General features: G+C 42.0%; 1 protein-coding gene across 8 annotated transcripts in view; it reads right to left on the reverse strand.

Moving 5' to 3' along the window:
• LOC139452702 (Kv channel-interacting protein 4-like) overlaps window positions 1-24556 on the reverse strand; it is a 483175-nt gene that overhangs the window by 268668 nt on the left and 189951 nt on the right. Inside the window, exon 1 of one of the 8 annotated variants that reach the window (XM_071234264.1) lies at window positions 23193-23284. The exons of the other annotated variants lie outside the window; for them this stretch is intronic. Coding sequence (XP_071090365.1) covers window positions 23193-23235 — 43 coding nt within the window. The 5' untranslated portion in view covers window positions 23236-23284. Of the gene's footprint in view, window positions 1-23192; window positions 23285-24556 lie in introns of those variants that run through there. 8 annotated transcript variants of the gene reach the window in all.

The raw sequence follows: 24556 nt of genomic DNA on the forward strand, positions 1-24556 counted from the left end.
ATCTATACACATTTATGTCACAGACAATGATATTGCCTGGATTGGAGAAACATACTTCATGCATGACTGCAGTTTTGTTCAAATCTATAAATTATTAGTTCTCTATGTAATATCACATAATAAACTGCATATCATTTCAGATCATTGTGCCTGTGTAATATGATGTGACACATTCTAAATTTGGAAAGGCAGGACAGTAAAATATAAACAAAGTTACCCAAATCCTGAACCTATTTCAACAAGTGTATAGTTGACAAAGTCATCTATATCCCCCGCCCATTTTAACATGTTATGGTCCCAAACCAGGTAACTGACCCAACATTTCTCTTAGCCCATGTCAAAATAGCTGCAATGGAAATTCTAAAATAAACATTTCTAAAACTCTTTAATATCAAATGGCACTAGTTCAGTATGCGCTTCATATATAGACATGCAATGTTTGGCAAGGAAATATTTAACAGTATATTTGTTATACTCCTTAAGTAAACCAATCCTATATTAAAACTTAAATCCAACATGTTGTCATGGAAACATAAACAATAAAAATTTCTAAAAGTGCTATATATCAAAAGGCACCAGTTCAGTATGTGCCTGGTAGACATGCAAAGTTTTGTAAGAAAGTAATAAACGTTTTTTTAGTTACGCTCTGGAAACGAACACCACCCCTGTAGAACCTAAGTCCAACTTGTTGCCATGGAAACGTGAAAATAAAAATTTCTAAAACATTTCTAAAACTCTTTAATATCAAAAGGCACCAGTTCAGCATGAGTCTGATAGACATGCAAAGTTTCGTGGAGAAATATTTAACGGTTTCTGAGTTATGCTCCGGAAACGATTTCGGCACACACACGGACGCACACAGGGACGGAACCCATTTCTATATCCCCCGCCAACTTTGTTGGGGCAGGGGATAACAAGCATGAAATACTCAGGTCCCCTTCTAACATGACATGTTCGGTTGTGAGCAAGGCAAGGACTATCGTACAGTTTTCAGTCTAAGTTAAAGTCAATTCTATGGAAACTCAAAAAATATTTTCAAAATCCCAAACTATCAAAAGACAACAGTTTACCATTAGGCCTATCTATGTGCCAAGTTTGGTTAAGATATCACTCATGTTTTTTTTAGTTCTGCTTAGGAAACGAAACGTGACGGATGGATGGATGGACTGACGGAAGGACATCCCCGATTCCTATATCGCCCCTTCAACTTTGTTGTGGGGAATAATAATCTTGAAGGACCAGAGCTTCTGTGTCAGAGGCTTTAGTGTCCACCTATGGCCTTCAGCACCCATAAGACACATACCAAGAACTTACTTACCTTTAATAATCAACCCAAAACAAAGTTAATTAAAGAACAGACTTTTATATAGTTTTGGTTTATGGAGGTATTTAGTATCCACAAAGCTGATTTGCATCGATGTATGAAGTCTGAAAGTTGTTCCTGCCAGCTCGTGATAACAAGTATATCGACTGGTTTATTGCTTCTATAACACTATATCTATCATATGATAAATATTATTATGTGACACTCGTGAAAGATCTGACAGTTTTGTGACCCGCTGGTCTCAGTATTTCAAACAGTAAACTGATGAAGAAAGAGATGTTTGAACATAACGAAGCTACAATTTCCGTGAATGGTGACCAGATTACAATGAGTGCTTTTACATCTCTTGGTTTTGATTAAAAGGTGGAGTTTTATCCTTTGTTGAAATTTTTATATTTTTAAATGTTTCTTGCATAGCCAGAGCTATAATGTATTTCCAACAGAGTTCCTGTAGCCTAGTCCTTGCATCAGGACAACACTGTGGCTCCTATAGCATAGTACTTTAACTAGAACAATACTGCGACTCCTGTAGCCTGGTCCCTGAACATGCAAGGACAATACTGTGACTCCATCTATATTCACTGTTATTCAATCTGTAATCCCTGTTATTCATATTATATTCCATGTCTGTTATCCAATCTATATCCCCTTAATGTTCTCCAATCTATATTCCATGTCATCAAATCTATCTTTCCTATTATCCAATCTATACCCTGTTTATTCTATATCCCAATTTATTCATGTATTCCCTATTACCCAATCTGTCTTCCCTGTTATCAAATCTATATTCCCTGTTATCAAATCTATATTCCGTTATCCAGTCCATATTTCCTGATATCAAATCTACATCCCCTTTCATGTTACCCAATCTATATTCCCTGTTATTTAATTTATATCCCTTTCAGTTATCCAATCTATATTCCCTTTCTGTTATCTAATCTATATTCCCTGTTAGCCAATCTATATTCCCTTTTTGTTATCCAATCTATATTCCCTTATCCGGTCTATATTGAATGTTATCCAACCTATATCCCCTTTCTGTTATCCACTCTATATTCCCTGTTATCCAATATATATATATCCCCTTTCTGTTACCTAATCTATATTCCATGTTATCTAATCTATATCTCCTTTCATGTTACCCAATCTTTATCCCCTTTATGTTATCCTATCTATATGCCCTGTTATCCATCTAAATTCCCTGTTATCCAATCTATATTCCATTATCTAGTCTATATTGACTGTTATCCAATCTATATCCCCTTTTTGTTATACAATCTATATTCCCTCTTATCCAATTTATATCTCCTTTCTGTTATCCAATCTATAGTCCCTGTTATCCAATATATATATACCCTTTCTGTTATCCAATCTATATTCCCTGTTATCCAATCTATATCTCCTTTCTCTTATCCAATCTATATTCCTGGATATCCAATCTATATCCCCTTTCTGTTGTCCAATCTATATTCCCTGTTATCCAATATATATATCCCCTTTCTGTTATCTAATCTTTATCTCCTTTCATGTTACGCAATCTATATCCCTTGTTATCCAAAATATATATATCCCCTTTCTGTTATCCCCTTTCTGTTATCCCGTCTATATTCCCGGTTATCCAATCTATATCCTCTATTTGTTCCTCCAATCATCCCCTCTCTGTAATACACATCCACATTGCTCTCCTGCCTTATTCCCTATCTGTTCCCTGCCCCTGTCGTCCCAGGTGTGATTGTACAGAACACAGTCCAAGGTGTGATTGTACAGAACACAGTCCAGTGTAGACTGCACACAGCCCCAGGAGCGATTGTACAGAACACAGTCCAGTGTACACTGCACACAGCCCCAGGAGCGATTGTACAGAACACAGTCCAGTGTACACTGCACACAGCCCAATGTAGACTGCACACAGCCCCAGGAGCGATTGTACAGAATACAGTCCCAGGTGTGATTGTACAGAACACAGTCCAGTGTAGACTGCACACAGCCCCAGGAGCGATTGTACAGAACACAGTCCAGTGTACACTACACACAGCCCCAGGAGCGATTGTACAGAACACGGTCCAGTGTACACTGCACACAGCCCAGTGTAGACTGCACACAGCCCCAGCAGCGATTGCACAGAACACAGTCCAGTGTAGACTGCACACAGCCCCAGGTGTGATGGTACAGAACACAGTCCAGTGTAGACTGCACACAGCCCAAGGTGTGATTGTACAGAACACAGTCCAGTGTACACTGCACACAGCCCCAGGAGCGATTGTACAGAACACAGTCCAGTGTAGACTGCACACAGCCCCAGGAGCGATTGTACAGAACACAGTCCAGTGTAGACTGCACACAGCCCCAGGTGTGATGGTACAGAACACAGTCCAGTGTAGACTGCACACAGCCCCAGGAGCGATTGTACAGAACACAGTCCAGTGTAGACTGCACACAGCCCCAGGTGTGATGGTACAGAACACAGTCCAGTGTAGACTGCACACAGCCCCAGGAGCGATTGTACAGAACACAGTCCAGTGTAGACTGCACACAGCCCCAGGAGCGATTGTACAGAACACATTCCAGTGTACACTGCACACAGCCCCAGGAGCGATTGTACAGAACACAGTCCAGTGTAGACTGCACACAGCCCCAGCAGCGATTGCACAGAACACAGTCCAGTGTAGACTGCACACAGCCCAAGGTGTGATTGTACAGAACACAGTCCAGTGTACACTGCACACAGCCCAGTGTAGACTGCACACAGCCCCAGGAGCGATTGTACAGAACACAATCCCAGGTGTGATTGTACAGAACACAGTCCAGTGTAGACTGCACACAGCCCCAGGAGCGATTGTACAGAACACAGTCCAGTGTACACTGCACACAGCCCCAGGAGCGATTGTACAGAACACAGTCCAGTGTACACTGCACACAGCCCCAGGTGTGATGGTACAGAACACAGTCCAGTGTAGACTGCACACAGCCCCAAGTGTGATGGTACAGAACACAGTCCAGTGTACACTGCACACAGCCCCAGGAGCGATTGTACAGAACACAGGCCAAGGTGTGATGGTACAGAACACAGTCCAGTGTAGACTGCATACAGCCCCAGGTGTGATGGTACAGAACACAGTCCAGTGTAGACTGCACACAGCCCCAGGAGCGATTGTACAGAACACAGGCCAGTGTAGACTGCACACAGCCCAAGGAGCGATTGTACAGAACACAGGCCAGTGTAGACTGCACACAGCCCAAGGTGTGATTGTACAGAACACAGCCCCAGGTGTGATTGAACAGAACACAGCCCCAGGTGTGATTGAACAGAACACAGTCCAGTGTAGACTGCACACAGCCCCAGGAGCGATTGTACAGAACACAGTCCAGTGTAGACTGCACACAGCCCCAGGAGCGATTGTACAGAACACAGTCCAGTGTAGACTGCACACAGCCCAAGGTGTGATTGTACAGAACACAGTCCAGTGTAGACTGCACACAGCCCCAGGTGTGATTGTACAGAACACAGCCCCAGGTGTGATTGAACAGAACAAAGCCCCAGGTGTGATTGAACAGAACACAGTCCAGTGTAGACTGCACACAGCCCCAGGAGCGATTGTACAGAACACAGTCCAGTGTAGACTGCACACAGCCCCAGGAGCGATTGTACAGAACACAGTCCAGTGTACACTGCACACAGCCCCAGGTGTGATGGTACAGAACACAGTCCAGTGTAGACTGCACACAGCCCCAAGTGTGATGGTACAGAACACAGTCCAGTGTACACTGCACACAGCCCCAGGAGCGATTGTACAGAACACAGGCCAAGGTGTGATGGTACAGAACACAGTCCAGTGTAGACTGCATACAGCCCCAGGTGTGATGGTACAGAACACAGTCCAGTGTAGACTGCACACAGCCCCAGGAGCGATTGTACAGAACACAGGCCAGTGTAGACTGCACACAGCCCAAGGAGCGATTGTACAGAACACAGGCCAGTGTAGACTGCACACAGCCCAAGGTGTGATTGTACAGAACACAGCCCCAGGTGTGATTGAACAGAACACAGCCCCAGGTGTGATTGAACAGAACACAGTCCAGTGTAGACTGCACACAGCCCCAGGAGCGATTGTACAGAACACAGTCCAGTGTAGACTGCACACAGCCCCAGGAGCGATTGTACAGAACACAGTCCAGTGTAGACTGCACACAGCCCCAGGTGTGATTGTACAGAACACAGTCCAGTGTAGACTGCACACAGCCCCAGGTGTGATTGTACAGAACACAGCCCCAGGTGTGATTGAACAGAACAAAGCCCCAGGTGTGATTGAACAGAACACAGTCCAGTGTAGACTGCACACAGCCCCAGGAGCGATTGTACAGAACACAGTCCAGTGTAGACTGCACACAGCCCCAGGAGCGATTGTACAGAACACAGTCCAGTGTAGACTGCACACAGCCCCAGGTGTGATGGTACAGAACACAGTCCAGTGTAGACTGCACACAGCCCCAGGTGTGATGGTACAGAACACAGTCCAGTGTAGACTGCACACAGCCCCAGGTGTGATGGTACAGAACACAGTCCAGTGTAGACTGCACACAGCCCCAGGAGCGATTGTACAGAACACAGTCCAGTGTAGACTGCACACAGCCCCAGGAGCGATTGTACAGAACACAGTCCAGTGTAGACTGCACACAGCCCCAGGTGTGATTGTACAGAACACAGGCCAGTGTAGACTGCACACAGCCCCAGGTGTGATGGTACAGAACACAGTCCAGTGTAGACTGCATACAGCCCCAGGTGTGATGGTACAGAACACAGTCCAGTGTAGACTGCACACAGCCCCAGGAGCGATTGTACAGAACACAGTCCAGTGTAGATTGCACACAGCCCCAGGAGCGATTGTACAGAACACAGTCCAGTGTAGACTGCACACAGCCCCAGGAGCGATTGTACAGAACACAGTCCAGTGTAGACTGCACACAGCCCCAGGAGCGATTGTACAGAACACAGTCCAGTGTAGACTGCACACAGCGCGCAGTGTATCAGCCCTGTGGTCTGTCATGTAAGTGTTGCTGACTCATCACTTCTCACTGCAACCTCCTTTGAAGTGACTTTTAATCTCGGGTCTGTATCAGAAACTGCTTGTGAAATGGGATACAACTCTTGGTAGACCGGCCAGGGAACTGCTGTGGTTCCATCATTGAAGTAACCAACATGCTGTTCTCGGGACTTCGAAAAAACAACGTTGTGCTATATCATTAATTAACAACATGGAAAAAACAACATGTTTTCAAAGCATGTCTGGTGGCCTTTGAAACACGATCTCCCAGATTGTTGGGGGGGGGTCCCCAGTCAAGATATATGATACAATAAATCACAACTGCCCAACGCTTAAGTATCGTAACCTATACAACTAACACATGTTTCCTCAATAGTGGAATATCGTCAGTCAAGCATTCACAGATGCCAGCAGTGTGAAACATAATTACACAAAACACTTCTGATTTCAAAGAGATTGAATGAAGGGATTGTACGATTCAAAAAATGTATATATGGTCCAGTGAGATTATCCAGAAATGCTGCTTTCCACATGACTACTGTTCTACATATGTACAAGGGACATTACTCCGTAACAATGATTTGCTAATTTGGGCAGTTTTGGTTAGAATGATGCTATCCAGATTACCTCGGAATCCTTGTACCTTGGCGTTTTCCCATTACTTATTTTCATGACATTTGCAGACAATTTCTGATGGATTGGCTGATGCAGCACTAAGGGCCAGTGGCAGAAGTCAGTCAACTTTCTTCTGTATGGTGGCAATTTAAGGTTGGCAAAAGAAATAAAAGGAAATACAAATGAAGATATTTGGTCAATTAATGTGTAACCATGGTAACATCAATTACTAACCACAGTAAATCAGCTAACCATGCATAAGTGGTTAACAAGGCAGAAGTCCCCTAATTGAATTAAATGTCTTTGAAAGCTGTACGGATACTGTTGATATGGATTATTTAAATACACTTGTTCTCAAGATGTCATTGAAAGTATCAATTAACATACTTGGGCAATGAGTCGTTAAATGACAGAAATTTCCAAATGCAATGTTAAATTTCAACACACTCACACATTCAGACAATAAAAGATATCCTACCGTAACAATAGACACATTAAGAGAAAAACATCATCCTTGTTTTGCCAAACTCCAGGCAGGGTAACAACAAGTGCAATATTTTGATGTCTTTTGATCTGGTGGGGCAGGGAATAAAACAACCAACCTTCCGCTCTCCAGGCAGACGCTCTATCCACTAGACCACAAGGACATCTCAGGTGGAACAAATGTACATAATTGGTTAGATTGTTTGACATGCATTACTTAGAAGTTAAGGAAGAGAACATATGGACGTCAACTTCTTTATTATGAGGAACACAACGTTTCAGAGAGTGTGAGTGAGTATGGTTTTACGCCTCTTATAGCAATATTCCAGCAATATCATGGTGGTAGACACCAGAAATGGGCTACACACATTGTACCCATGTCGGAAATCGAACCTGGGTCTTTGGCGTGACGAGCCAACGCATTAACCACCAGGCTACGTGACCGCCCCTAATGTTTCGGAGAACATGCTATACTCCTTCATCAGGTGAATGAATGCCATGAGGCAGAGAGCATATATATGTACATGTAAGGACAACAGAAGTAATAAGGTAACAAAGGGTGGAAACTTCACAAAGGAAGCCAACAGATGATTGGCACTGATAGGTGATTAGAAATAGACAATGAAAGCCAACACTTCACAGTAATTACCAGCAGGGGCTTAATAACAGTATAAGGATCTTTTCCGACATGTCGCCTTTACAGCAAATAAACAGTTGTTATCCATAAACTGTGTCTAATTTGTCCTAATTAGCTGGGCTTCTGATCACCATGCTTTGTCAACACCTCCCGGCTGATAGGCTACCTATATGATCTACTGTGATTGGTAAACACCTATTGGTGACTCCCCAACATACATCGTAGGTAACATTTAATGTTTTCGCCTGAAAACGATTAGATTTGCATGGAGTTCTCTTATATCAGTTCTTCCTCATGGTGCCTTGGCAGAATCCTGGGCTTAATTAACATTAATGGTTGTCCACCAGACGCTTTAATTGTTCATCAGGTGTGTGATATCGGTTTCTTATTCAATGGCAGTCTTTGCTGGGTCAGTAACAAATAAATTCTTCCTGGATTAGTTACGGTGAAAGTGTGTAATATTTGTTATTGTCTCTAATTGTTGGCCATGTTGGCATAGTATGGATTGCCAGGTTGACAAAGTTATATTGCAGGGAACATAATTCCGTTTTGAGACATAGAGGCAACGAGAAAGTCATTGTTTAACAGAGTTGTGACCTTGCATTGTGGAGGAGTTTTTTCACAGAGTGATGAGTGAGTGAGTGAGTGGGTTTGGTATGACATTGCTTTTAACAGTATTCCAGTTATATCACGGCATGTCAGCTTAATGTGGGAGGAAAGACCGAGGTGATGCAGGTCTCAAATGTTTACCACTTCGGTGAAACCCATGAGCACGGGTATGGTGCTGACAAACTTAGAAACATAATCAGGGCAAACTCGAACTCACAGTCATAGGTTTCTGGCGTGCCCAAGGGACGTAACTCTGCACAGCAAATTGCGCGCCTTAGACAACTGGGCCACCCATGCCCCCTTGTAACCATGAGAATTCCTGGGCAGATTGGCCAAAAGTGCCGGATGTACCCAAAAGATGGTACCAACAAACCTGGAACCATTATCAGGCAGACCAGGATTTAAACCCACAACCACAGGTGTCTGGCATACCCAAGGGATGCAACTCTGCATCCAAGTGCCCCTAAGAAACAGTAGATGGGAGTGTCCCTGACTTAGTTATAATGGGCATATCGAACATAAAAAACAATTTCCTGGTTAGCCAATCAATCGCCACGGAACCACTAGCAAAACGTTTATTGATAATTGTTTTGTGTGATAACCTGTCGTTAAAACTGTAGACAATTACCAGCCCCCACCCACACAAGTTTGGAAATGGACATTCAGCTAATCAACCAGCCTCTCTGACTGAACAAGTGACAATCTTGCATCTTTTGTCAGTTAGGGTAGACCTTTTCTTCGTTGGTTTACAGATCTGTTGTACCAATATTTAATGAACAAATACAAATCAAATATGCAAATACAATCACTGGATCTTCTGGCCCAGACTTGATTATTTACAGAATATCATAACTTTTCTGGAATATTGCCGAATACAGCATTAACTACAAACAAACAAACAAAGAGGAGACAAGTCATCATCCCTGCAGCACATATCCAGCATATTGGCCAATCACATTTGCAATGTTTTTGATGCAGTTATGTAATTTAAATAAAATATTGTGATACAGGTAACAATATTTTACCATTTCTGATTCAAATTAAATTAATAATCACAAATGAGGAAAACAACAAATCAATGAATTTGTGTACTCAACAATTTCACGTCTGAGGAATCTATTTTAGAAATAATCAATTTACTACAGGCACTCACAGAAGCACACCAGCTGTCTCGGCAGAAACACGAAATCATTATGTATTTAGTTCAGACAGACTAAATATGGCACATTACAAAGCACCTCGGGCGGGGTCTTGCTGAAAGGACCATGCTCCACCAGCCATGGTGGGTCAATAATGTACACACTACATGTAAGTGATAACTGCATCATGGCATCACGACTGTAATCATTGATACTGTGTGATAAATTGTGTGATGTCCTTGTTCTGATGCATATCAGTGAGTGAGTGTGTGAAAAATGAAGTTTTGGTAAGAGTGAGTGAGTGAGTGAGTGACTGAGTGAATATCTGCACTCAGCAATATTCCAGCTGAATAACAACGGATTCCATGGAGTTTTCCTACTTGTATCTCCAGCACATAAAACATGCAACAGAGTGAATGAGTGAATGAGTGAGGGAGGGATGGGTGAATGAGACAGTGAGTGAGTAAGTGAGTGAGTGAGTTGGTGGGTGGGTGGATGGGTGGGTGAGTAAGTAAGTGAGTGAGTGGGTGGGTGAGTGAGTGAGTGAGGTGTATGCATGTGTACATCAGTATCATCCTGATGTTAGTCAGCTTAATGTACTGGGAGCTGGTTTTGTCCATGACATCAAGTGGAGATGATAGGATGGTAATGATCCAACCAGTTCAAGTTATGTTCAGGGAATACAATTGCTGGAAATTAATCACCATCACTGTGCATGATGCACTCTCTATTTCTCAGGGAACACATCAATTGCATGCTAAAACCATTAATATTTGTCTTCACCCAGGTTTCTAATAACTCAGATATTACTGTGTTTGTTTTGCTGGACTGTCTCCTGGGATCTGTACTTGATGTCTCTGACACTGAAGTGAATATTTGCAGGAAACCTGAGCAGCCAGTCCCTGATGCCTGTTCTTATGAGAATTCCTAGGCAGATTGGCCCAAAGTCCCTGATATACCCTTGGAAATTCCTTGGCAGATTGGCCCAAAGTCCCTGATATAGCCATGAGAATTCCTAGGCCCATTGGCCCAAAGTCCCTGATATAGCCATGAGAATTCCTAGGCAGATTGGCCTAAAGTCCCTGATGTAGCCATGAGAATTCCTAGGCAGATTGGCCCAAAGTCTTGATGCTTGTTACTATGAGTGAGAGGGTTGGGTTTAACGCCGCTTTAAACAGCATTCCAGTTATATCACTGTGTGTCAGCTTAATGTGGGAGGAAAGCCCTAAGTGATGCAGGTCTCAGACGTTTACCACTTCAGTGAAACCCATGAGCACGGGTATGGTGCTGACAAACCTAGAAACATAATCAGGGCGAACCCACATTCATAGGTTTCTGGAGTGGCCAAGGGATGCAACTCTGCACAGCGAATCGCAGCACCTTAGACGACTGTTACCTTGAGAATTCCTGGGCAGATTGGCCCAAAGTCCCTGATATGGCCATGAGAATTCCTAGGCAGATTGGACCCAAAGTGCCTGATATAGCCATGCGAATTCCTAGGCAGATTGGCCCAAAGTCCCTGATATGGCCATGCGAATTCCTTGGCAGATTGGCCCAAAGTCCCTGATATAGCCATGCGAATTCCTTGGCAGATTGGTCCAAAGTCCCTGATGTACCCATGAGAATTCCTAGGCAGATTGGTCCAAGTTACTGATGCTTGTCTAGCAAGGGGACCACAATGCAGATTGGTCCCAAGCCCCCATGCTGGTGTCCTGGTGGGAATTCCATGTCAGAATTAAGTCCCCAGTACCTTATGTCTGTAGCAGGAAGTGATTGCACACTGTTACAATGTGTCACCTGACATGCACCCACATCCCAACAGCATCTACTGGCTATTATTCTTCTGGCTGTTATTGTAATGGATGTCATCTACTGGATGTTATTTTATGGGCTGTTATCTATTGACATTTATTCTATGGGCTGTTACCTACTGGCTAGCTGTTATTCTACTTGCTGTTTTCTATATCTACTGGCTGTTATCTACTTGCAGTTTTTCTACTGGCTGTTACCTATATCTACTGGCTGGCTGTTATCTACTAGCTATTATTCTACTGGCTGTTAACTATATCTAATAGCTGTTATCTACTAGACATAACAACTTGATCATTTACAGGCTGTTGTGTTATAGGTGGAATAGTGAAGGCATTGGCATAAAACAACATTCACTCACACCAGTCATCCACATGATAGTAGTTGAAGTCAGGAGCGGTGATCTATGTTACATATTTACATTAACGAAAATCTTTTTGTGCTTGTAAGCAGCAGAAGTAATTCAAAATTAACATATCATTTTTAGTTTCAACTAAATCAGTTAAGGCAGTATCATGTCACTGGATAGACTGGTACAGACTTGATTGTTTACAGGCTGTCATCATTTGGTCGAAGTAGAACAGGTAGCGGCAACAAACAAACAGTTACTTTTGTAATGAAAATTGTGTGAGTGACGGGTGCTGTCGGTAGAGCAGGTCATGCATACCACACCATACCATTTTCATAACAAGTTTGCCTTGCATGCCTCCTGGAATCTCTTTTGGCAGATAATTGAGGCATTGACGTTTAACCATGAGGATGATGAAGGGGTTGCCCTCCTGGGTGCCATCATGGCGGCGCTGTGCATGTAGGTCAGGAAGTGAGGAACTCAAGCTGCATGTGAGTCAGTCCATGTGTCACAGACAGGTGACCCTTGGGAGCTTCAGCAACAACGTTTCCCATGAACCTGAATTTGTCAGTGTATGTTTGTTAAGTGAATGAGTATATTACTGTTCTGTTACAGAGACACAACTATTCCTACATGTTTTAATAACACACCAAATTCCCCATACACATGTACTAATACAGTGACACAACTGTTCCTACATGTTCCAACACAGTGACCAACTATTCCTACATGTTCCAACACAGTGACACAACTATTCCTACATGATTCAACACAGTGACACAACTACTCCTACATGTTCCAACACAGTGACACAACTACTCCTACATGTTCTAACAAAGTGACACAACCATTCCTACATTTTCCAATGACACACCAAACTCCCAATACACATTCTAGTACTCTGATTCTGGCTGTGAACACCTAAGCATGCAAGTCATACAACAAGAGCTACATCTCACGACATCAATTAATGTCCAAAACAGAATTGGTAATGTCCCAAGCAGAATCCATTATGTGACAGAGATTTATCCACCAAGTAGGTTTATCCCCCTGGGTGTATTAACCAGGCAATTTCTCCCAAGGGCGTCTTGAGAACATTTGTAATCTCAAATCGTGAGCCGATGGCCACAGCCTTCATTGACTCCCCGTTTGACTGCTTCACGCCCTTCGGTCAGCAAGAGGCACACTAATCACTTCGTATTAATTGAATCCCCCAAGAAAGTCATTATCAGTAATCACCTGAAATAGTTATATGGCGATACATCTTTAAGGAGACAGCAGTCGCTTAGTATCTCAAGAGTTCTCTGTTGATACTGAAGTCTGCAAGCTGCTTAATGAAGTAGAGCCAAGATGGTGTACCTCTGGATAACGTTACCATGCTAGATTAAACACTCACACACACACACACACAAACAGAGTTGACTGCAGATTTGTTCAGTCATTCACTCTTACATAATGCAATGTTGAGAGATAGACCCTCATTTAACGCTTCCATTACCAGGGATGACACAAGACATATGATATATCCGATTCTCCCATATGTATATGTGGGGCATCCATATCATTCACCTCATATTTAGTTAAGACAGAAGGAGGTAAGACTTCACATTTCAAATCAGTTCAAAATCTAGATCTGAAAAAACAAACTACATGAGTTTGAGTGTGATGTAAATCAATGCCTACTTCACCAAAAGCAATTTATTATTTTTTCACTGCTGCAGCAGAATCCATGTTTTCAAAAGTGAGTGAGTGAGTTTAACACCGCTTTTAACAGTATTCAAGTCATATCATGGCGTGTCAGCTTAATGTGGGAGGAAAGCCCGAAGTGATGCAGGTCTCAAACGTTTACCACTTCGGTGAAACCCACAAGCACGGGTATGGTGCTGACAAACCTAGAAACATAATCAGGGCGAACCGGGATTCGAACCCACAATCATAGGTTTCCCTGCGTGCCCAAGGGATGCAACTCTGCACAACGAATTGCGGCGCCTTAGAATGTTTTCAAAGGGTGCAGGTGGGAATAATGTGTTCCCCTGTGCCCTGGAATCCCCATAGGGAGACAAACAAGGGGTACTGGGGACCTTTTCTGTCTTGGAATCCCAACAGGAAGACAAGCATGGGGTACTGGGGACCTGTTCTGTCTTGGAATCCCAACAGGAAGACAAGCATGGGGTACTGGGGACCTGTTCTGTCCTGGAATCCCAACAGGAAGACAAGCATGGGGTACTGGGGACCTGTTCTGTCTTGGAATCCCAACAGGAAGACAAGCATGGGGTACTGGGGACCTGTTCTGTCTTGGAATCCCAACAGGAAGACAAGCATGGGGTACTGGGGACTTGTTCTGTCTTGGAATCCCAACAGGAAGACAAGCATGGGGTACTGGGGACCTGTTCTGTCTTGGAATCCCAACAGGAAGACAAGCATGGGGTACTGGGGACCTGTTCTGTCTTGGAATCCCAACAGGAAGACAAGCATGGGGTACTGGGGACCTGTTCTGTCTTGGAATCCCAACAGGAAGACAAGCATGGGGTACTGGGGACCTGTTCTGTCTTGGAATCCCAACAGGAAGACAAGCATGGGGTACTGGGGACCTGTTCTGCCCTGGTATTCTCCATGGAGACACAAGCTTGGGGTACTGGGGACCTTCCCTACCCCAGATCAAATCCAGGGGCACTGACCTTTTGTAGGCAGCAATATAGACCATATCCAGGCGACTTATGAGTGATAAACAGACAATCTTCTCACTGTGAAACTGTTACCAAATTAGTGTGAAGCCTTGAGCTGACTTATTATAATAATTACCGTTGATAATAATGACACAGTGTCTCTCTGCTAATCAGCTTATGCCAGGAAACCTAATGAATCCGGATTCTAAACTAGTAAATCAACTTAATTACTGAACAGAGCATTCTGACCAGAGGGTGATTAGGAGGTCTTATTATCTCAGATAATTAGAAACTTGATGTTCAGTTTTTGCACCTGTCATGGTTGCTGGAGTGAGTGAGTGAGTATGGTTTTATGCCGCTGTTAGCAATATTCCAGCAATATCATGGCGGGGGACACCAGAAATGGGCTTCACATATTGTACCCATGTCGGGATTCCAACCCGGGTCTTTAGCGTGACAAGTGAACGCTTCAACCACTAGGATGCCCGACCGCCCCAATGGTTGCTGGAAGATGAGTGAGTGAGTGAGTGAGTGAGTGAGTGAGTGAGTGAGTGAGTGAGTGAGTGAGTGAGTGAGTGAGTGAGTGAGTGAGTGATGGTCTGCCAGTAATGGCCTGTGAATCCTGGTGTTTATGAATCTGGTCTGGAAGTGCCAGTATGTGGTATCAGATCTGGTAGTAGGTTTGAACAGGAGTTAACTGTGCTGTCAACTCAAGGATCAGACTGAGGTCACATCTGGAATTCAAACATGAGTAGCAGATCCTGGCATGGTTAAGGCATGCAACTCTACACAGTACTGTGTGCACTCTAGTTAGCCCATTGAGCGATCCATTCCTCTATACTTGTATCAAAAGGTGAAATTGTCTTGTTCTGGAATGATCTGACTGCTCGATGCAGCTGTCAAATATTGGCAAGCATCACAAAGACCACTTCTCAACTGGCATGCAAATATTGACATCGTGCACCATCATAAATAAACACTGCTGGAGTACAAATTCATGAAATTTACAGTAATTGTTGCATTCAGATGAACTGCTTTTTTCAGCTATTTCAATCATTTTGTTACCAATGGAAACCAATGATGATGATTTTAACTTTTTCAACTCTGCAATATTTCTCAGTCAAACTCTACAATTGGATACAATGTAATTTTGAATCATTGAGAGTTAAATGTTCCTCTATGTGCAAATCTACTGATTCATATTCTCAGGAAGAAAGCTCAGACATCACGACATTACCAATATTGACATACAGAAACCACTATAAATATACAGGAACCAATATTGACATACAGGAACCAATATTGACATAGAGAAACAGACATTGACATACAGGAACCAATATTGACATACAGGAACCAATATTGACATATAGAAACAGATATTGACATACAGGAACCGATATTGACATACAGGAACCAGTATTGACATACAGAAACCACTATTAATATACAGGAACCTATATTGATATACAGGAACCAATATTGACATACGGAAACCAATATTGACATACAGGAACCAATATTGACATACAGAAACCAATATTGACATATAGAAATCACTATTGATATACAGGAACCAATATTGACATACAGAAACCAATATTGACATACAGGAACCAATATTGACATATAGAAACCAATATTGACATACGGAAACCAATATTGACATACAGGAACCAATATTGACATACAGGAACCAATATTGACATACAGAAACCACTATTGATATACAGAAACCAATATTGACATATAGAAACCACTCATATGCAAAGAAAGGTCACAGATGTTTTTCTCTTTTAAAATGATCATAGATGTTTACCGTTTCAAAATGGTCTTTGTCAAAACATGGAGAACCATTGAGCACAGGTTTGACTAAATGGCAGTGAATCTTACATTCAAACCAATGAACATGTTCCGGGCATGGCAAAGGGAAGTAACTCTGCACAGTGAATTGCAAAACTTTGGACAATTTGGCCACACATATACACATATTAGACAGTCTGTCATCACATTTTTAATATAAGGCCCAAATCTATTTTCTTGTCTTGCAGATGAGTCCAAATAAAGACAAGACTATAAAATAAAATTCTGTATTCTGTTTAAAACAGGTTGTGTATTTATGTATCTGTTTTTAAGAAATCTGCTCTAGATAAACCCTGGGAACATTTAACATTTCTTTATTTTTCCTGCTTGGTTTTGGCTAGCAGAATCAATTAGACAAGAACTCAATGTGTCCTGACAGAGTTCTGTTAGTTTTCTACATTTGTTAAAGGACATTTATAACTTATAAGTAACCATATGTACATGTCTTGAGAATTAAGGAACAGAAACATCATACCACATCCCATTGTTCTATTGACCCCAAAAGAAGAAGGAAGCCTGCGGGAACTTCACGAGACATATGTACTGTAAGATGCAGCGTAATGAAGTGTGGTTGACAAAAGAAATATAATAAATCTTCCAAACTGACTCCAGTAACTTAGGACTTTGTTTCATATTTAATGGAGTAATTTGTACTGGAAAATGAATAAATTGTGAATTTCCCGCCGCCATTTGCTCTTTGTAATTTAGAACAATGAGATGTGATACGACATTTCCGCTTGTTTATTTACAAGAATGGTAAGGGTTACATATAGTTACTTACATGTAATAATGTCCTTTAAAAAAACTAACACAACACAAAGTTTATAAAAACATAAATGGTTGGACAGCTAATTAGTCAATTCACGGAAAGTAAATCTTCTAATCTCGCAGTCTCGCGTGAAAGCGCCGCTTGGTCTTCCACGGCAGCGATCGAAGTCAAACTATCCCCCAGTCCTGTCTCTCGGTATATGATCGCTCGTTCTTCACTACCTGGGTTGTTCCGTTACCTAGTACGGCTTTTTAGCTGTGAATCCATCATGAAATACCGTATTCGACGTAATAAGCGCCCCGCTCTAATAAGCGCCCACGGCGATATTCGCTAATAAATTGGCCAGTGAACAATCTTAATTAGCACCCCTTCAAATTGATCAATGTACACAAGACTTATATATTCGCTTAAAATACACACTCATCTGTTATATGCATTCTTAATTATGGGCAATTAAATGCTGGGAAAATATAACTGTCGTACATAAACATTTCAGGCTGTCAGCATTAACCACGAAATTTACCTTTTAACTTTGTTTTTTTCCACTAAAATAATATTCTAATAAGTGCCTCCTATTTCTAATTTTGAGAGCGCCCTGGGCGCTTATTACGTCGAATACGGTAATGTTGTTTTAAGCCGTCTAAGAACTACCTGTAAGACAATTGGGAGGAAACCTGTAAGGTTTAAATAAATAAAAGAGTTGGTTTTCAGATAATGACTTTTGAAAACAGTGCGGGCGGTGTTGTTGTTTTTTTTTTTTTTGCATGTTCCAACTAATATGTAACCAAATAACAGTTGTGTACATCAACCTAGGAAAGAGCCTCCCACATAAACAAGCAGGGTGCATGTAAAGGGAAGTAACTGTTTGCTATCTTGGATCACTTTGTTTTGAAGAATTAGGATTTTGATTTTAAATTTGAAAATGGAAATAAAAATGAAATGTGTGGCGGACTTTATGACAATGTGGGCGGTGCTTGAGAACGAAGACTTTTACTTTTTTTAGCCTTAGCCAAATACTTGTATGTGCGAATTGCAGCTCCCAGTGCACATACTGACGTCATACTGCCCAAAAGGCAGCGAACTAGTGCTTCTTCAGTGAGTGAGTTGTGTTTAACGCCGCTTTTAACAGTATTCCAGTTATATCACGGCGTGTCGGCTTAATGTGGGAGGAAAGCCCGAAGTGATGCAAGTCTCAGACGTTTACCACTTCGGTGAAACCCACGAGCACGGGTATGGTGCTGACAAACCTAGAAACATAATCGGGGCGAACCGGGATTCGAACCCACAATCTCAGGTTTCTGGCGTGCCCAAGGGACGCAACTCTGCACAGCGAATAGCGGCGCCTTAGATGACTGGGCCACCCGTGCCCCCAGTGCTTCTTCACAAACTGCAGCACTGCATCATTATAATGCGTTCAAATATGAACACACTGGAGTCTTTGTTGCATCCAAGATGACATAATTCATTTACACATTTGGTCATTCATCTAAGTTATGATATTATCAATGTAATATATTCTTAAGTGGCCATCTGTGACAAATCTAACTCACAATACAGTGAAACTGCAGTATAACGTATTCAGCACAACTACAATCCATAACGAACCCATCCCCATAGTGCCTGCTTACTTTACATATCATGCCCGGCAGTTCATGGTGAAATGGAGAGCAAGCATAATACTTCAGCTGGAAATTATTGCATTTGGTTGGTTGCTCTAGAAGCCACACAGTACCCCACAAATAAAGGTAACAATGACACTGTGACATCACAAAGATGACCCACACAGTGACCTTGAGATCATATACACAGGTCAATAAATTTCTTACCCTTTCACAACATGATATCTCTGTCTCAATGAGACATATGGTTATATAGCTGCAGTTGGTGAGAGGGGTTTTACGTGAAACAACTTTCAGTAAGTGTCTGACCCAAAGTACTGTCGGAAATACGAGAAAAATGCTTTTTGCATGTTAAAACAAGATAGAATGTTTAACAGACTGTTGCTCGTGAAATATTGAGTATGAAGTTTGGAGTATTTCAATCACAAGAAGTCCTTTCGACAATTTTACAGGAGAAAATTAGAAAGAAAACAGCAAGTTCAGATATATTCTAGGTCCAATGAGGGAAGTATGAAATGGGCTATAGAAATATGCCCCCTGCAACTCTGTCATAATAATAATAATAATAATAATAATGTACTCATCATAAAACATCTAATCCACCAAAAACAAGACAGTTGGAGAAGGATCTAGATGTGCATCTGAGAATGATGATGCTCCAATGTTGCATGTTGCATTACATATGAATAATGATTCTTGATTCACTGCACATGGCAATGACGAAACAGTTTTCAGGGAAACATATTCAATCCTGTCTATGAGGTCACATTATCTCCATTCATAACTATCAAATCGGGGCTTCCTTGATGACACCTGGGTAAATAAGAATCATTCCACTGACTACATGTGGCTAATGTCAGATAGACAAAAACCACCATGGTACCACCAGGTAAAGGTAATCAAGTCTTGTTTTGTACGCTGGGATTATCGATGGATGCAAGTTAGTTTTCAAGGCCAAAAGGAAAACTAGTGATTATCATAAGGAAATGACTGGTGATGTCGTCATAGACTGGTTGGAACATCAGTGACTGCTCAATCTAAAAACCCTAGTGTCATTGTCACGGACAACGCCAGTTATCATAATGTCTGGAAACCAGATACTGTTGCACCATCCATGAGTCGTCTGAAAGCGACCCTGCAGGAATATCTGACATCTTGCAATGTCGACTTCAGACCAAAGTTCAACTCTTAGAGAAATTATTTGAATAAAAAACCAGTAAAGTACAAGACTGACGACCTGGCACCACAGCTCAGTCACGTTTGGTTTGGTTTGGTTTGTTTGTTGTTTAACGCCGCACTCAGCAATATTCCAGCTATATGACGGCGGTCTGTAAATAATCGAGTCTTGACCAGGTAATCCATGTGATTAATATCATGAGCATCGATCCACGCAATTGGGATCGATGATATGCATCAACCAAGTCAGCAAGCCTGACGACCCGATCCCGTTAGTCGCCTTTTACGACAAGCATAGTCACCTTTTGCAGCAAGCATGGGTTGCTGAAGACCTATTCTACCCCAGAATCTTCACGGGTCCTCAGTCATGTTGTTGAAAGTAAGCCAGTTGGACACTGTGAGATCAACCCTATTGAGCTCATCTGGCGACCTGTACAGGGTTCGTGGCAAGACATAACAAAACATTCAAACTCACACATGTCAAAGGGTTGATCAACACAGCCTTTGCTAGAATCACACCAGCGGTCTAGCAAAAGGCTGAAAATCTCGTTCTTGAAGTGGGACATCAGTACCGTTAACATGACGGCCTAGATATGACCATAGCATAGCACCAGTTGCACCTTGCTAAAGACACCATCTGTAGAACAATCAAATACTGCTTGATTCAAAAACCAAACATTTCAATACTCATCCCATTTCATAGCTCTTGACTATTCCATCATTTGTGCAAGCAAATATAATGCAGTACAAATTTTAATTGCTACCCCAGTCAACGATTATCTCAATAAAGTACAATAACAGCAATATTTTGAGACCACCCTCAACTCAGGTGACATTTGCACCGGTGACAATGCACGGCCGGTGTGAGGCCATCACCTCAGGACAAGTGTCAGGTAATTATTACCTCAGGGAAAAGGCCGTTTCATAAATGCATGACACACACAAACATTTTTCAAAGTGTACTATAATTTTACCCGTTGAAGTACCTTCCTAGGCTAATCACAGTGTCAGTTAGGACAGGCTAGATTAGGTAGACTTGTGACATCTTGATATACGTTTTTTTCATAGCCCTATGATTCATACTTATTTAAAGAAGCCAGAAAAGATTTTTTGTATAAACAATCAGTGCTTTTAGACAAATTCCCAAGGGCCATAAATGTGGCATACTTATATCAAATCCATGTGATGCCTCCACACCTTATGGATCATGCTATAACTATTCAGGGATGCTTAATTAACATAAACATAAAAACTTAACAGGTGTAAATAAGCATCTGGAGTACACAGTGTCCACATTGTGTCTAACACTGGAGAGTGAGTGAGTTTGAATTTACGCCGCTTTTAGCAATATTCCAGCAATATCACGGCGGGGGACACCAGAAATGGGCTTCACACATTGTACTCATGTCGGGAATCAAACCCGGGTCTTCGGCATGACGAGCGAACGCTTTAACCACTAGGCTACCCGACCGTCCCATCTAACACTGGAGAAATGATGAATGTAGAGATGACTGCATGGCGTACATGTGCTTCAGTGTAGGGCAGGACCGAAGCCCTAGACATTCTCGGGAGTTAAGTTGCTGAAAGCGGTCACCAATCCAACTGGTCTCTGAAACCAACGTTGCTAAGCTTCATCTTTTTTATGACCTAGCTGTGCACTGTGACCATTTTTCAGAAAAAAGAGGTAGTTTGGCCTTCGCAATTGTATCTCTTAGCTTTAAGAGATCTATGACAGACTTTAGTTTAACTTTAGTTTTGTTATGCACACAAACTACTTGATCTGTGTCATTTTCTGGCAAGTTATTCTTTCACCATAGAAATCCATTAGGACTGTCCCAATATAACTGTGGGTGTTGTCTAAATTAGAAACCTCTTCAACCACCTACCCACCCCTCAACACCCACTCCCATAACCAACCAACTGCTCACTCAATCATCCATGGCACAAAACGATATGCAGTCATTCATCCATATTCATAGCCTTACCTTCCTGTTTACTTTCCATCCTCAAACATACATAAAACCCAGTCTACAATTATGCTATATCCTGAACTACATCACCTGTAATAACAACTATATCCACCAGACCTTGACGCATATCTTATACAGCGTTTAATTAACTTTGTAGTTTATTGTTAGTATGTGTCACATCAGCAATGATGCAAGACCGTCTGTGCTTCATAGATCAGAGCAATAATCATTGTGCTGCATGTGCATTGACAATAATTTTTTAATGCAACTTTGTGTTGTCATTTTCTGAATTTCTGCTGTAATTATGTATGAGTTGTTTAATAATGCATGCACCAATATTCCAGCTATATGATGACGGCCTGAATTATTAATCACTTCTGATTGACAATATGACCATCCACTGACATGATTACATAATAAGCATTAGGGAGTACTGTTTTATGCCACTTTTAGCAATATTCCAGCAATATCACGGTGGGGGACACCGGAAATGGGCTTCACACATTGTACGCATGTCGGGAATCGAACCCAGGTCCTCATCGTGACGAGCAAACGCTTATTCACTAGACTACCCCACTGCTCTGACACATAACGAACTCCAACACTAAATCTGACCACTTGATCTATAGCGTCAAACTTGTTCGACATGTATAGGTTGCTAGGGACCAATTCTAACCCAGCATCACCACCGGGGTATTGTTACTTTCTCACATAATGTACACCAACGATGCTATAAAGACATTTGAAACAAATCAACCAGAATTATGAACATCTCTCTTTTACGGTTTCTATTTTCTTGATCGATGAAAATGTTCCGCCACCAAGGTACAGGTATGACTACCATAAGCCATGAAGTTGTGCATCATCTCCAACATAGCTGAGTCCAATATAGACTTTTAACGTCAATATTCCCGCCACTCTGATGTTATCAAAGTTCCCAATTGATACCCGCCCCCAACTCAGAAATATCAGAAGTTTTGCTTAAAATATATTACAGTGACTAATCTTCAATGTTCAAACTTCACAACATATTATATTCATGATGATGTCTGTATCGTATTGTCACAATAAGCAGACACAGTGTGACTCAGTGAAGTTTTTACTGACTTCTACAATACTTACCGAGAAAGGAGCTTTTGACTTTAGCCTGGGCAGCACTTATCATTTTTTTAAACTACTGCTGTTGAAACAAAGGAAGATGTATCACATTCTCCGTCCCCTATCTGAACTCACAGTTGTGTCCTGAGTTGAACGTACCAAAATCCACATAGTTAACTTTATTTCAAGTTTATGTTCCCTATTGATTTAAATGTGTCGATTGAAACTGCAGTCATTATACTGTAAGAGTTGACCGGCTGACTTAAACAGGTAAACACAGCTCAATACTCAATACCTCCCGGTAGCATCTGGGTAAATCAATCAACTATTTAAGAAATATATGAAAAGGGTCAACTATTTATGCATAACTTAGGCCATAACTTACGCTCCATGTCATCAAATAGATTCTTCTCACATTTCAATTACTTGGTCTATCTTGAATCAATATTATAGCACTTAGTTAGTGACATGCACTTATATATTGATGTGTGTGTGTGTGAGTGTGTGTGCACCAACTGAGATATCATGCTGCAGTTTAACATGAATACCCCTCTCAGACACTGTATACTCACTCCGAGCTGACCAGTTCTTGTTTTAGTCCCTTAATGCCAAGTGCCAGGCAGGGTAACAACAAGTACCATCTTTTAACATCTTTTGGTATGAGTGAATGAGTGAGTGAGTATGGTTTTACGCCGCTTTTAGCAATATTCCAGCAATATCACGGCGGGGGACACCAGAAATGGGCTTCACACATTGTACCCATGTTGGGAATCGAACCCGGGTCTTCGGCGTGACGAGCGAACGCTTTAACCACTAGGCTACCCGACCGCCCCTCTTTAGGTATGCAGATGGATAGGCCTGTCCACAAGACCATGGAGGCCATCCTGGGTGGATGTATGTATGTAATTATCAGGGCTTCACAGCAGCATGCTCTGTCAACCCCTCCTGGCTGGCCGTACTGCACCTGAGTGAGTGAGTGAGTGGGTGGGTGAGTGAGTGGGTGAGTGAGTGGGTGGGTGGGTGGGTGGGTGGGTGAGTGAGTGGATGACAAAAATGTTAATTTCTGAGTGAGTGAGTGAGTGAGTGAGTTAATGCTGAGCGCCAGACAGGACAACAACAAGTACCATCTTTTAACATCTTTGGGTATGACGCGTCCGGGAAACAAACCCGGACTTTCCGCTCTCCGGTCGGACGCTCTACCGCTAGAGACCAGACAGGCCTCATGCAAGCCTTTCATTGCACTATACATATTGTTCTGCATATGAATACAGATATACTACAACAGCTCTGTGGGGCTTCCATGACAGAATGTGGAGGATGAGTATGGAAATGTTTTTTTACGTTTTAGGATATTTTCTCAGCGAAAGTTACACATTTCATTATGTATG

The sequence above is a fragment of the Haliotis cracherodii genome, unplaced genomic scaffold, assembly GCF_022045235.1.
Source record: "Haliotis cracherodii isolate W230 unplaced genomic scaffold, xgHalCrac1.p SCAF_9, whole genome shotgun sequence".
NCBI classification, from domain to species: domain Eukaryota; kingdom Metazoa; phylum Mollusca; class Gastropoda; order Lepetellida; family Haliotidae; genus Haliotis; species Haliotis cracherodii.